Source organism: Falco rusticolus, chromosome 10 (genome assembly GCF_015220075.1).
Source record: "Falco rusticolus isolate bFalRus1 chromosome 10, bFalRus1.pri, whole genome shotgun sequence".
Classification (NCBI taxonomy): Eukaryota; Metazoa; Chordata; class Aves; order Falconiformes; family Falconidae; genus Falco; species Falco rusticolus.
The window spans coordinates 20,331,655-20,346,097 of NC_051196.1; the positions used below are offsets into that span (position 1 = coordinate 20,331,655).

The following is a 14,443-nucleotide window of genomic DNA, read 5'->3' on the forward strand; positions in this document are numbered from 1 at the left end:
AACCCTCAGTGCAAGGTATGCACGGAAGAGCAGGAGTTTGCGGTGCCGTTTCGAGCAGCCCCGAGGGTTAGTCTGGCTGGGAAAAGGGGCTGGGCTGACCCCCATCACGCTGGACCTTTAGGGGGTGGCTCAGCGTGGATCTGACCTCAAACCAAAGTGGTTGAAAAACCACTTATCAAGTCCAGCCACTCCTCTGCAGCCAGCAGAGATGGGCAGAGATCTCCTCTGCTCGAAGAAAAGGTGGAACAACAATTGCTTTTTCCGCTGTTACTTCTCCCTTTTTCCATTCTCACTGGAAACATTTCAGCCCTGCTGCAGCACACACAAATCCCTCTGAAATCCAACAGAAAATCCACACGTGCCAAAAGAAACCACGCCATGCTGGCACTTTATCAACCCCCCCTCCATTTTCCCTCCTCTTTTGACCAAAAACCACCTTCCAAAGAAATCCACCCACCCCCGGGCAGCCCTTGGGGTCCACGTTCAAGGGCACCACCGATTCGGGGGCCGCTGGGGAGCACATGAGAGGCTTGGGAGCCCGGCTGGCGGCCGGGCAGTGGTTTGGGTCCATCTGAAGTGGGGGCTCCTTCCTCGGCACGTCTGTTCTTGGCCCCCAGCGCACGTGAGGGCGACCCCCATGGGGAGAGACACAGCCAAGGAGTCGCTCCGTCCCCTCGGTGTTTCAGCAGCAAGGCGCCCCGGCCCCTCTGCCTTTAGCTCTGCCAAGTCCCGCTCAGCCCCTGCCCCACTGTGGCAGCCCCCGGCCGAGCCACCGGCCAGGCAGAGCCCCCCTCTGCCCGCTGTCCCCAGGGCAGAGCCGGTGTTGGGGTGCAGGATCCCGGGGGCACGACGGGCTCCCCCGCCAGCACCTAGTTCCGCCGGAGCGGGTGCCACATGGAGACGGGCTTCCTCAGCGTGGCCAGCATCTGGTTCCAGTGCGTGATGCCCATCCCGCTGGCCGCCGGGCCGATGAGGACGTGGCCCGTGTTGTCGGCACGGCCGTCCTCGCCACACTCTGCCACCGTCACCCGCAGGGACAGCTCCTGTCAGGGAGCACAAGGCCATCAGCAGGGCTCAGCACAGAGCCGTCAGTGCATGGCTAGCGCTGCCCCCCGCCGTGCACCCACCCCCCCCGCACCCACCCCAGCCAGCCACGCGCACACAGACGTACCCCCCAACACTCACCCCTACGTACACCTCCCCTACATCCCCCACCCCAGAAATACACATCCACCAGCACAGCTACACCCCACACATACCCATCCCTCTACACCCCACCCGTCAGACACATCCCCCATACCCACCCCCCAGACCTGGAGACTATATATGCTTATCCCCTTACACAGCCATGCCCTGTATATATACATCCTCCTATGCCCCCCAAACTTACACATCCCCCTACTTTCCCCACGTCCCCTAAACCCGCATATGCACCCATCCACTTACAGAGTCATACCCTATACACATGCATCCCCCTATATCCCTCAACCCACACATACAACCCACCAACGGCCATACCCCATACATATACATCCCCCATACATACACATCTCCCTGCACCCCTACCCCATGTATACATTGCCCTGAACCATATATGCACATATATGGCCCCCAACCCACAGCTCCTACGATTGCCCCAGAACCCCTCACACCCCAGGAAGTCCTCACTAGCGCAGGGATTTGGGGATCTGGAGCGATGGGATGTGTCCCCCCAGGCTGGGACTTGCCCCCTTGAGCCAGGACAAACCTGGAGCACGATGGCTGGCACCGAGAAAATCATGGCCTCATTGAATACGGGGTTGGTATCATCTCTCTTCACTGCCGTCTTCTTCTTGCTGATCTTCCTCCCGTCCTGCAGCAGGTACACCTTGACGAAGGGATCTGCTCAGGGAGAGAAAAACCCCAGGGTCAGTAACGTGTTTCCCCTGCGAGCTGGACCAAGTCGGAGAAACCCTCTGGTGGACCTTCCTGGTCGGGTCTGTCCTCAATGGGAGTCACTCCAAAGATACCCATGTAGCGTAGCAGGATGAACATGAATGAAAGCCACCTCCAGCCCACACAAAACAGAGGGACCCCTGCACCCACCCAGCACCCGCCACTCACCTGCAGTCACTTTGCCGTTGGTCCACACGAGGTTCTTGGCTTTGACCACCACCACTGTCAAGCGCTCTGCCGTGGGCAGGTAGCTCAGGGACAGCAGGATCTCCCCCACCGTGTCCACTGCCTGCAGGACACAACATCCCATCACCCATTGACCCCAGCCTGACAGGGAGGAGAAACCCTCAAAAAACCTGGGTGGAAGATGGACAATACCCCCCTGCTCACCTTGTTCATGTCCTGCAGGTAGAGCCAGGCATTGAAGGGCCGCGTGGCCAGGTCCAGGTCAGAGAGCTTGAGCTCAGCCACGCCGGTGCTGACGTTCCTCTCATCCTCATCGATGCCGAAGACGGAGAAACGCAGACTGTTCTCCTCCAGCGCTGCTGGGTCCAGTGGGATGGAGAAGCGCTCGTCAAAGGCCACAGCGTAGGCGCTCCGCTGAATCTGCCGCAGGGATGGGGGGGGGGGGTTTTTGCCTTGATACCCACCAGGTTTTGGGGCTGCATCCAAGAACTACCCCATTTCTCTCCGAACTGTGAACAACGTGTGGCTTTGGGGTGGCAAGGGCAGAGCATCCCCCAGCCCAAAGGAGCTGAAGGCTCCCAGCCCCAATGGGGACAAAAGTTATTTCCCATCTGACCACAGGAGCTGCTCAGGTATTGGAGTAGAAAACAGGGGCTGTGACTTGCCCCATTGCCCATTAATTATTTCAATTAAAAAATTAAGGCTGGTCTGGTGCTCTCAGATGCAAGAGCTGGGCATCCCAGCACCCTGGGAGCTTGGATATGTGGCTGGCTTGGCCACTCCAGGCTACAGGATTTGGCTGAGGGGTGTAGCCCCCAGCCCCTCTCCAAGCTGGAGCTGATGGGCTTCGCAACCCCTAAACGTGCCATACAGAGACGACGTTTTTTGCCAGACATCATCTCTATGTCACGGTGTTTACTCAGAGCAAACGCAGCAGCAACTCCCCAGGGCCCCATCCTGCAGGGTCCTGGTTGCTACCTGGTCCCAAAGAGCTGGTGGGGGCAACTGCTCTGAAATCATGGCTTTAGAGACCATTTTCCCCCTACTCCAGCCCCATTTATTTCGGCATCCAAGGTACCACCCACAAGTCAGGAGGTTTTGTCCTAAAAGGAGGCCCAGTGCTCCCAGGGGATGGAAAGGCGCAGCCTTGGATGGCGCAGAGCAGAGCGGAGCCACCAGCTCCCCGGGACCCATCCAAAGCTGGGTGCTGTGGTGGAAAAGGGATCCCACTGCAGGACCGGGGGGCTCAGCCCTGAACCCACTGGGCTTCATCACCCCAAGAGCCACCCAGACTCCTCAGCAGCAGTGGGGAGACGGGTCATCTCCTCCCAAGGACTTTCTGACATCTGTCTCTCTTCATCTAGATGCGCTCCATCCCTGGGATGAAGGACACTAAGCAGCTCACGAGGTACCTTCCATCACCCCCTTCCCAGCGCAGCAGTCCCCTGCTCTCCCATCGGATACCACTGACTTCCCAGGTCCCTGGGGGAACTGAAGTACCTCTACAGGAAAAGATTTGCAGCTGCCTGCTTTAGAGCACTGGTGACTGACTGTCTGCAGCCGACATGGTATTTTGGGATCTCTGGTTGAAAGGCACAACAGAAACGTTAGCTGCTATTTTAAAAAAACCCAAACCGTAAAGTACCGCAAAGCATTAAAGGAAAAGAACCGAATGTGTCTTTGTGACTTGTCTCAGGACAGCAAAAAGAGGGTAAGCAGCGCTGGTGAATTATAAATAATGATGCTAAATAATAAATATCTCCAGGGTATAAATAAAGAGCCTGATCTTCGGATGGAAAAAATGGTCTTAAAAGGGCACTGTGAAAATATTTCAAAGGCAGTGGGTTTGTGCGTGCCGGAATGGCACCTCCACCCCTCTGGAAAGGTTCCTTTAGTGGGATGAAGCTTTCTGCTCCTTTCCAGAATATCCTGATTAAGTCAAACTGGCTGACCCTGAGCTTTGCACAAAGCAGCTCCTGAAAGAATACTGAGGCTCCTACTTTCCGAGAGCAGTTTTGGGGCATATAAAAAAGGGAGGCTTCACCCCAAAACCACCCCTGGTTCTGGCTCTGCTGCTGCAGCCACCCAGCTCTTCACCCACCGCATCCCGCACGGGGAGGGAAAGCACCACGGCTGCCACGCTCGGGCTTCGTCAGGGTGAACCGAGTGCGCGGGGACACGGCATGACACCAGCAGCGCGCACCCAAAACGCCGTCTCTCCCCACCCCACCCCCCCAGACCATGTCCTCCACCTTCTGCAGCACCCCCAGCTGCCAGAGCAGGGGAGGTCAGGCAGAATAACTCGCTGCAAGCCACGCATGGGGACAACAAAGTCATCACACATCCCAATCAGGAGGGAGAAATTTCTGCCTCCGCCGGGTCACTGATGCACAAACCCACCTGGGACCCCCCTACCCCACAGAATGCTGAAATCCCCCTGAGCAGGGCTCCAAAATTCCCGTGCCAACCGCCCCAGCCCCAGGGTGTCCGGACCCCCCTACTCCCGAGGCCCCACCACTGTCTGGGGCAGCTCGGCTGAGGGGTGCTGCGAAAGCTGTGGCAGGCACGTGGGGCATGGGGGTCTGTGCCGGTGGGGCACGGGGGGTCCGTGCCGAAGGGGCGAGCGGCTCACCCGGGAGATGCCGACGATCTGCTCAGCCGGGAGGAGGCTGATGCGCATGAAGCAGGACTCGAAGCGAGCGTCCTCCTTCTCCAGCAGGTCCTTGCCCTGCAGCAGCGTCACGTGCAAGGTGGCCGCCTTCCCATCGTACTGCATGGAGACCTCCACCTGCCCCACCGTGAAATCCTGCCCAAAGTTGTTCCCGATGGAGGAGATGGAGCTGAGCGAGTCAGCCGAGATGGATTTCTTCAGGGGGCCATAGGGGGCCAAGCCCAGGTCTTTGCTCATCAGCTCCAGGCTCCCCAGCTCGTTGATGCTCTCGTAGGTGTCGTCTGCCCGCAGGCTGCTCTTGCGGGTGGGCGACGTCTTATCCAGCGCCCTCTGCGAGCCCGGGCCCACCCCTCGCTGCAGACAGGGAAAGGAAAACCAGGCAATGCGATCCCATATCCCATCCCTTCCTACGAAGCCGGGGACAGCTGGGATTCACCGGCGCTTTTTTGGACACCTTACAGCCCCTGCGTGGCCTCAAGCTGCCGCAGCAGCAAGCCCTGCGCCTCCCGCAGCCCCCCAGCACCGCTCCCCAGCTCCGCACCGATCCCCCCACACCCCCTGCAGCACCAGGTCACTGCCCCGGGCCCTCCCCCGCCGCGAGAGGGTGCAGCCCATCCTTTGCCCCTCGGTGTCACAAAGGGGAAGGAGGCAAGCAAAACTTTCTGCCCTTTTACCTTGTGTTTGATGTCCGAATATGCCGCCCCGTACTTTTGCTCCAGGTACCGGTAGTCGTAGTTGGGGAAGGGGGAAGGTGCCGGGTAGCTGCCAGAGCGCCAGAGCTTCCAGAGGTTGACGGCAGCTACCCCCAGCAGCACCAAGGCGCCGGTGGCATAGATGCCGATCTCCCACCGAGGCGGGCTCGTGGTGACTGCGAGGGGACAGGAGGCACCGTGAGCCACCGCAACCCTGGGGCAGAGGCTTCGTCCTCTGCTGCTTCCGTGCCAGAAAACCAGCTCTGAGCTATGAGGATGGGGTCGGCCAAGGGTGGAGGGAGGGGATAAACCAGCGTCCTGCTTGGGCGGGTTGCAAATTGTGTCAGACAGCAGCTTTGCATGCCAAAAAATATTAATAAAAACAAATCAAATCAGAGTCCTTGCTTCGCTTTCCTGGGAGGTGAAGTGCACACGTATTTCAGCCCAGATCCCCAGCAAACAAGGAAAATCAGGGAATGGCTGCATCGCCCCAGGGGTGCCAGGGGGGCCTCTCACCAGCTACGGATCTGTCCTGCTTACAGATGTGCTCAGTGCACATCTGCATCACCCTTTCCACCACAGGGAAACCCTCACCGCTGCCTGGCTTCCCACGGGCTGGGGATGCCAAGAAAATCCAGAAATAGATTAAAAACAAAACAAAACAAAGCAAACAAAAAAAAACACAACCAAAAAGCAAACCTAACAAAAAGCTTTTGTAAACAGGGGAAAAAAAACCACCACCACAACTGCTGCTAATGTGATCCAGGGAAGAGAAAGCCCAGGCTTGCGGCTGCAGAGCGAGAGGACACAGCAGCCCTGCGATGGTACACTGAGCAGTTGTTGCTGCATTGCACCAGCCTCCATCACACCAGCGACTGAACCAACACCAATCACTCAGTGTAACACAAAAAAAGGGGGGAAGGAAAAAAAAAAAAGGTTTCTCATTACAGAGTGCTGCCAGGGAGTCCTCCCGCGTCACGCTGTGGCGCTCCCTCCTTCAGCAGCAGCTTCAGAGCCAGAAAAAGCCCAAGCCCGGCTGACTCCCACATCACATCCGAGCAGAGGGACAACCCGCAGCTCCCCCCGTCCCCAAACCTCCTCCAGCAGGAGCCTGCACAGGGATGTATCAGAAGGAACCAACTATTTGCATCCAAAGTGCCTAAATTTTGATCCCTCCAGAGGGCCACAAGCAGCACAGAGGGATCTCGAGGGTGAAAGCCTTGGGGTACAAGCCAGATCCTGCTGCCTCCACCCCAACCCAATCCCCTCATGGTCTGCAAAGGGCTAGGATTTATCCCCGCATCCCAGGCTAAGGGTGCTGGGGGAAGCGGCATGGCTTCCTTGGGCACTGAAAACCATCCAGCTCCAGGAGCTCACGTGCTCCTGCTGCAGCAGGGGGGCAAACGGGGGGCGAAATAGCCCTTTATTGCACCTGCTGCTGAATAACTGCAGGTACAGAGCCCAGCTGAGCTGGAACCCGCCTCCTGCCCGTACCTGCCCATCTCCTGGGGCTGAGCACCTAACCTAGAAAGCTTGGTGTGTTCCAGGGCTTTAGCCCTGTGTTAGGAAACCAAACCCTGTGTGTGTGTGCAGCGAAGGGTTCCTCCTGCAGCCAGCAGCCAGGGTCAGCATTCCCTCAGCCCCATGCCCCCAGACCCCTGCCCCGGCTCGCTCCGCAGTACTCACCGCTTAAGCGGTATCTGCTTATGTGACCGTTGTCCATGGCAAACGCTCCCTGCCAGTGGGACAGCCTGCAAGGCGTGAGACACTGAGTTAGGACAAAGGGGGAGAATAAAAAAAAAAAAAGAGCCGCCTCTTGATTTTTTTAGCAGGGATGCTAAATCACTGCTACCCCTCCACAGCTCCTGGCCTTGGCTCCTCTGCCAGGCACCAAGCAAACGTGCACTGAAGCGTTTCAGCCGCCAACAGAATCGCTCCAGAAGGGACTGAAAACCCCTCGGGAACCAGGAGAGTGGCCACGCCGAGACACAGAGCCACATGATTTACCTTGGGAGTATTTAATGGGTGACATTTTCAAATGCCCCTTGCATGGCCACTTCCCCTCCAGGAGCCCTTTAGCCCTTTGCTGCTTTTCTAATCTCTTTGCCAGTTTAAATGTCATCTTTGCCTCCCATGGCTTTCCTCAGCCTCACCCGAGGGTTGCTCTGCACCCACGGCTCTGCCATGGCCACATGCAGGAGGAGCAGCCCGATTTCTGGGTCACTGCAGGGTTTAGATGATGCCTTTCCCCAGGAATCAATTCCTGCAGCAGGAAAGCTCGATTACCTTTCTCTCTGAAGGGGTTTTCCCAGGCGAGTCGTACGCAAGATCCATCCTAAACGGAAGCTGCTCTTCCGAGACAGATCCCAGCAAAGACATCATGTGATGCTGAAGGGGATTTATCCAAGCCGGCTATTTCCCGCTATGCAAAGGGGGTTTGGGATCCCCTGCAAACACCCAACACTGAATTCCAACACGCACCGAGTCGGCACCCCCCTGCTTCCTGGGACCTGCGCCAGGAGATCACGGATCATGGTGCGCTGATGTGATTCCACAGACTGCAATGCCCGAACCCCAAGCCCAGGGACACATCTTCAGCGCTGCACCTGAAATCTCCCCACCGAGCCCACCAGAGCCCCCCCAGCCCCTCTCCAAAACTTACACAGCCCCAAACACCACTCAACACACACAACAAAGAGCTGGATTTGCCTCAGATGGACGGTCACTTGGTGTTTGGGTACCATCTTCCAGCTCACCTCAGATGCTCACAGACTCAGGCACTGTAGGAGCGATCACTTCCCCCCCCCCCCCCCGAAAAAAAAACTGCCCAGGCTTGAATTTTTATAGGAAAGCTGGAAACCGCAGCACATTATAGCATGAAACAGCAGCCACGCTAGCCTGGTGTGGCTGGGGGCCCCCTCTGCAAGGGTCGCACGGTCTGCCCTTGGGGTAACAGCGGGAGGGGTCTTTTTCTAAATGCAATTGAGTCACTAACCCAAAACAACAGGGAGGCTGGGCTGGGGCTGGGACATCCACCACGTCCCCAGCCTCCCTCCTCAGACAGAAACCTCTATGCGAGGCACAAACACTCAGCAATATCTTAGCTGAGAACATGCTAAACTCGTGTCATGTGTGGACTGAGCTCAACTGTTTAGCTCTGGAAATCCACACTGACATCTTAATAGTGCAATGTTATGGAGATCTACCCCAAAAAACCCCATTTTATGTCCTGAAAAACTACCGTGCCTAAGTAGGTGGCTCCATTTCTTCCCCCGTTTCCTGGTGGCTTTTTTTAATAACAAAAGACAGAAGTTTTCAGGACCAACTTCCTCTGCAGAAGGGTAAATATCCTTTTTAAAAACTCTCCATTTCTTTCAAAAACTAGAAAGAATTTCCCATTTTCCATTTCTTTCAAAGCTTTGTCCCCAAAGACATCCTTTTCTAACGAGCTCTAAGCAGCCAGAGAGACATGAACTGACTGCAGTGCTCGGCACAGAGCTAAAGCAGGTTGGTACCCCTCTATTAGCACAACGGCACCAGCCCTTCCCGAGTAAGCAAGTGAAAGTGCTCAAGGAAGGGATTTATTATATATTTTTTGTTAACTAAGCTCTTCCCTGCAACCGTTTCACAGGGATGCTCTGTTGTCCCCAGGCTTGCCTTTCAAATCCCTTCCTGGGAAGTCAAACCTGAGGGATTAGGAGGGGACCGGCACCACTCCCCACCGCCGGCAGCACAGGGATGGCTAGCTTTTTCCCTGTGGAGACCCCGAGGCTGGGCAGAGCCCTGGCTCAGGGTGCAGAGCATCCCCCACCTGCCGCGGCATCCCCCTGCCGAGGGCCGGGGCAGCTGCATTTCCCTTGTGAGCTGCTGCAGAGCTCAGGATACTGTTCTTGCTTGGGGAGGGGTGATAAAACAGCTCAATGCAGGGAGAGAAATGGCAAAGCAGCCACGTGTTCCCTCTGGAAGGTGGGGGGGGCTGCCCCCAGGCTACAGGGGGGTTGACACCTTGCTGCTGCTTTGGCATCATGACGGTCCAAGGCCCCACACAGCTCGCCCAGAAACCCTGGCTGCTGGCCCCAGAGCACTGGGCCGACACGGGTACAGTCCCACACCGTCCAGACACCCTCCAGAGCGTGCTGCAATCCCAAAATGCCACAATCCAAGTTATGAAGCACAGCAGCGGTCTCCGCATTTGCCGCTTCCTTCTCGCCCTCGCCCAGACACCAATGCCCGGCTCCACCAGGCGCCTGAGACCCAGCTAAAGTCCCGGCACTGGTGAGCCGAGCCCTCCAGCAGCACCTGTCCCCTCCTCCAGCAGCACCCCTCCTCTCCTCCAGCACCGATCCTGCTGCCCGCACGCACCCATCCCGCGTTCCGAGCCAGGCTCCATCCCTCTCCTGCTGGCGGGGAGCTCTGTCTGGCCTCGATCCGCGAGGCAGAGAAGTAGGATCAAGTTTGCTGCTGGCACATTAGTCCAAAAAAATAAGCACCCACCTAAAACTTGACAGAACACCCAGCTGCGGGCTCTGCTCCTCCACCGTTCTCGCCGCCCCACGACCGGCACCTCGAGATGCCGGTTCCGCCCGATTTACACCCGAAGGCGCCGGCCTCGCCCCATCCCGCACCCCCCCGCCCCGGGCCGATGCCGGCGGTGAACCGGGGTCCTCCTCGGCAGCCCAGTGCCGCTGTTACCTGGGCAGGTAAAAATCCGTGGGGCCGGTAGAGCAGAGCGGGGACCCCCCCGCAGCCTCCGGGGCCGCCGAGCAGCAGCCGCGCGTCCGCCCCCGCCGCGGGCCGGAGGGGAGGGGGATGCAGCAGCCGCCGGGCTGCCCCAGCCGGAGGGGAGGGGGATGCAGCCGCCGCCGGGCTACCCCAGGCGGAGGGGCAGCAGCCGCCGGGCCCGGCCCCGCGCTTCCCGGAGGTTCCCGATGGCTGCCGAGTTCGGCGGGGACGGCCCCCGGATCCACGGCATCCCTCCCCGCGCCGACGGGGCCAGGCTGGGACGCCTCACTGCAGGGGACGGGGGGAGGCTCGGGATGGGCTACCGGGCTCCGCCGCCGGCCCCTCGGAGCGCCGGGGCGGGGCCGGGGGGAGGCCGGGGGGGCTGCGGGCGGCACCTCCCGCTCTCCCGTGCGGCGGGTCCGGCGGTCTCCGCACCGGGAGCGGCGCCTTCCCCGGGCTGGGCTTTGCTTCGAGCCGGCCTAACCTACGATAAAGCGGAGGAGAAGCAACCCCCGCCCCGCTCCCCGGCCCCCCGCCCGCAGCCCCGCCACGGTCCTCCGCCTCCTGCCACAGCGCCGGGGAGGCCCCGAGCCTCGGGGGGGCTGGGGGCGAGGTGCGGGGGGTCTCTCGCTCGGGTTTGCCTCCCAGGCTCCGAGCACCCAGCTCCGCAGGCTGGAGACTTTCCTTAGGAAGTTGCCATTAAAAAAACAAACCACAAAACACCTAAAAGCTTAGCAGCCCATCAACCCCCCCCCCCCCCCCCCCCCCCCCCGCAGCGCAGCGGGAGGCTGCCAGCCCCCTCCCCACGCCATGCGGACAAGGCAAAGCCCGGCAGCGCCCCTCCCCCCCCGCTGTCACCCGTGTCGCATCCCCCCGGGGCTGGGCCACGACCCCCTTGTCCCCGCGTCGTGTCCCGTACCCCCGCCGGGTGAGCCGCCCCCCCGTGCACCGGCAGGCCCCCCGACTCACCGCTACTTTGGGGGGAAAAGATGGATTTGAGGGGGGGCGGGGCCGCCCCGGCCTCCTCCTGGGCTGGGGGGAGCGCAGTACCGCCCCCAGCCCCCCCACTCCCACCCCCCCACCCCTTCCCGCGCTGGGGTGAACCGGGGACGGCTTCTGCCTCCCCTGCCTTGGGGTTTGGGGGTCCGCAAGCTGAGCCCGGCCCTGCTCTGCTTCCCAGCATCATCCCCCCCCCCTTGGCTCCTGCACCAGAGGACGCCCCTGCATCCCACTGCCCGGGGGGAACCCCTCACATCCCCCCTCCACTGCGCAGGGACCCCCTCCCCGTCATCAGCCCCCTCCACTCCCCTGCCACCTCCAGCTTGCCCTCACTCACCCCATGGACCAACTTCATATTTCTCTCCAGCAGGATCCACGTCCCCTCCTCTCGCCCCCAAAAGTGCCACTCTCCACCATAAAGCCATTCAGGGTCAGGATCCTCACCCGAGCGCCAAATCCTTGGCTCCTCACCGGTCCCCAAGGCAGGCTTCCAGGCTGCCCTGCCCTCCCCAAGGGATGGGCAGGGATAACAGCAGCCTCCTGCCTCCTCCATCCACCTCTCAGCCAGCCACGGAGCAATGCCGGGGGTCCTGGGCATGCTGGGGGCTTCCACCAGCAAAGCCTCGGTAAAGCAAATCCATCAGTTCCCCTCTCCCTCAGTGCAACAGAAGGTAAAACCTCCCAGTGCCAAGATGTGACATGGACTTGGCCCAAAAACCCCTTTCAGCAGTTGGGAAACGGAAAGCTCAGCGCCCGCTGGCAGGTGCCTGTGGCTAAGTGCACATCGGCCAAAGCTCTACACGCACCCTCCGGCATCGGGCACTGAGATGTTGCCGTTCCTTACCCTGGCTTCACCGACGTGCCTCCAGCCATCCCACCGCGGCGGGCAGAGCCTTCCAGGGGAGCAAGGTATCATTTCAAACAGCAAGAGCTTCACTTTGCTCGAATTGGAGATAACAGAATAATCACAGTTTTGGGCAGGGGAACGAACCACATGCACCCCAAGCAAAGACGGTCTCAGCTGGCCATGGAGCAGTGTGATGCTCCAGAGAACCTTTAATTCCCAGGAAAACCCAGCACATCCAGCAGCAGGGCCGGTTCACCCATCTGCTGCCCTGCTGCAGGGCTCTCCGGCTCCTGTGCTGGGCTCCTCCAGGGAGGGCCAGCACTGGGAGCCGGTCCCACGATTCTCCTGGCAGGGAATCAATTTTCAGGGAGAAAACAGACCCAGTTTTGACCGTAACCCAAAAACGCTGCCAGGGTGGGAGAGGAGCCTCATCCTGCAGCCAAGGGTCCTTCCCAGGAGCATCGGGCTTCCCGGCCCACTCGGGACCAAAACACAGCCCCTTCCTCTAGAGGTATACAAACCAGTTGGAAAAAGAGCACATCCCCAGAGCTCACCCGTAGCAGCTCAGACACCACGCTCCCGAGGGATGGGGCAGGCTGGGGGTTCCAGCACCCCTTGCAGGAGCGGCCCAAGGCCCTCCATTGCGCCGGCTGACCACGCAGAGCTGCTTTAAAGGGGACAGAGCTCAGCTGGGTCTTGATTCTCTCCAAAGGCCCCAGTTCGGGCATGTGAAGGTTTATCCAGCCTCATACAGATGCCGACTACTCTATTAAACATCAATTTCATATTGCTAACAGATGGCACGAGTTTGTCATCGCCCTTGTACTTAGGTCAGGCCTTAGATAACTGAGGGTAATTAAACAACAGCGGCTCAACGATGCAGACTGATAAACAAACCCTTCCAAGAGCGACACAGGAGCACGTCAGCAGTGGTGAGGTGCCCCATGCACTCCTCAGGAGGGCTCGTTCAGGTTTTTTGCCACCACAGGGATGCAGCAGCGGTACCTCAGCCGGCTTCTGCTCCTGGGGGCTCACTTGGCCAGCCCACTCGGCAGGAAAACTGCTTAGTCTGGGTCAAAATACTCCTGGAAAAGCTACCCAACAGTACTTGTGTCAGAAGCTGATGATTCCAAAAGCATCATTCAGGTTCTTTAAGGCCAGCAATAGGACCAAAAAATTCACAGGGAAAGAAAACCAAATAAAGTAGCAAAGAATTCCTTCCGCAGGCCCGGCTGCTGTCAGCACCTCCTCCGAGCCCACCCAGCAGCGGGGGGAGTGATGGGGGGAGTGACAGGGTGGGGAGCACAGAGGGTGGCCAGATGGCCCCACAGCTTCAGGGTGACAGAGCTGCAGGGTCCAGCCCGCTCGCATCGAGCTGTTCTCCAGCCACCCGAGGGAGCAGCCTTTCGCTGTAAGCCCACGCAGCAGGTACTGCCAGAGCGGTCTGGAACAATTAAGTGAAGCTAATTGCTAACTTCAGGTGCTCTGAAACAGCCATTCCCCTTGAATCTTCACCCAGAAAGGCACAGCTGCCATGGCGCAGGGTCAGCACCTCCCTGGGCAACACCAGGGGGTTCAGGCAGCCCCTCCGCAATCTAACCCAGTGGCAGCCCCCACAAACGTGGTAGGCATACGGCAAGGGGAAGCGAAGAACTGGCTCTTAAGGGCTGCGGAGCACCGCTGCATCATGTGCAAGCAGGGACAGAAACGAGAGGACAGGCAGGTGGTCCCCAAGGTGGTTACCCAAGTATTGACAACCAGGAACCACAACCTCAAATCCCATCTTAGCAAAGTAACCCTCCACACAGGTAGGCTTGAGGGACATCAAACTGACACCTCAGAGCAGGGCCAAGGCCCCCCGCTAGCTTGCCTCCAAAACAGAGAAGTCACTTGCAAGAAAAAAAGTCATCCACAACAGCATTAGCTGAGCACACTCTCACCCACCCACCCATTCCCCTGCATTTTTCCTTTTTAAAGCCAACAACTTACCTTTGGTAAATCTCTACACAGGTATAACCGTGAGCAGATCTCTTGCTCTAGTTTTCTGACGAAGAAGGTAAGCTAAGAAAACACACGGTAAGATACTGATGCGAATAGAAATGGGAGACTGCTGCCTCCTTCATCACCATAGGGATGGTCTCATTTTATGCCACCCCAAATGTTATTTAAGTGAGGCTTATCAGCTGTCCTTTCATCTTCTCCATACGAGCTTGCTTTTGAGTACTTCTCCAATAGATGATCACAAAAGGATTCCTAAAACCAGGCAAGACTGCAACTATTAGAGCCCACCTGCAACGCTAGACATGAGTCTGTAAGGGAAGCACAGAGACTATGAAGTTACTAAACACGTTGTGCATAGCCCAAGTCCACTTTACAGTGAAGGATCACCCT

At 58.7% G+C, this 14,443-nt stretch overlaps 1 protein-coding gene across 4 annotated transcripts; it reads right to left on the minus strand.

Moving 5' to 3' along the window:
• Window positions 1-133: 133 nt before the first annotated feature.
• Window positions 134-12,160, minus strand: SYT12 (synaptotagmin 12). 4 transcript variants are annotated; one of them, XM_037401711.1, is made up of 8 exons: window positions 12,050-12,160; window positions 7,171-7,235; window positions 5,467-5,660; window positions 4,754-5,146; window positions 2,326-2,541; window positions 2,104-2,224; window positions 1,748-1,881; window positions 134-1,043 (listed from the first exon to the last, which is right to left on the minus strand). In XM_037401711.1, exons 1-8 carry the CDS (start codon window positions 12,076-12,078, stop codon window positions 870-872), a joined length of 1,326 nt encoding a protein of 441 aa, XP_037257608.1. In that variant the 5' UTR covers window positions 12,079-12,160; the 3' UTR covers window positions 134-869. The 4 variants fall into 4 exon arrangements, with proteins under 4 accessions (XP_037257608.1, XP_037257611.1, XP_037257610.1 ...); XM_037401714.1 differs by lacking the exon at window positions 12,050-12,160 and adding an exon at window positions 11,650-11,748; XM_037401713.1 differs by lacking the exon at window positions 12,050-12,160 and adding an exon at window positions 7,771-10,029.
• Window positions 12,161-14,443: the final 2,283 nt, after the last annotated feature.

Excerpts from the sequence above, each read along its gene's own strand:
- SYT12 (XM_037401711.1), bottom strand. The coding sequence starts at position 12,078 with ATGGCTGGAGGCACGTCGGTGAAGCCAGG. Across the intron at positions 5,147-5,466 it reads ATTCGGACATCAAACACAAG|CGAGGGGTGGGCCCGGGCTC; the intron begins GTAAAAGGGCAG and ends CCCTGTCTGCAG. Across the intron at positions 2,542-4,753 it reads AGATCGTCGGCATCTCCCGG|ATTCAGCGGAGCGCCTACGC; the intron begins GTGAGCCGCTCG and ends TCCCTGCGGCAG.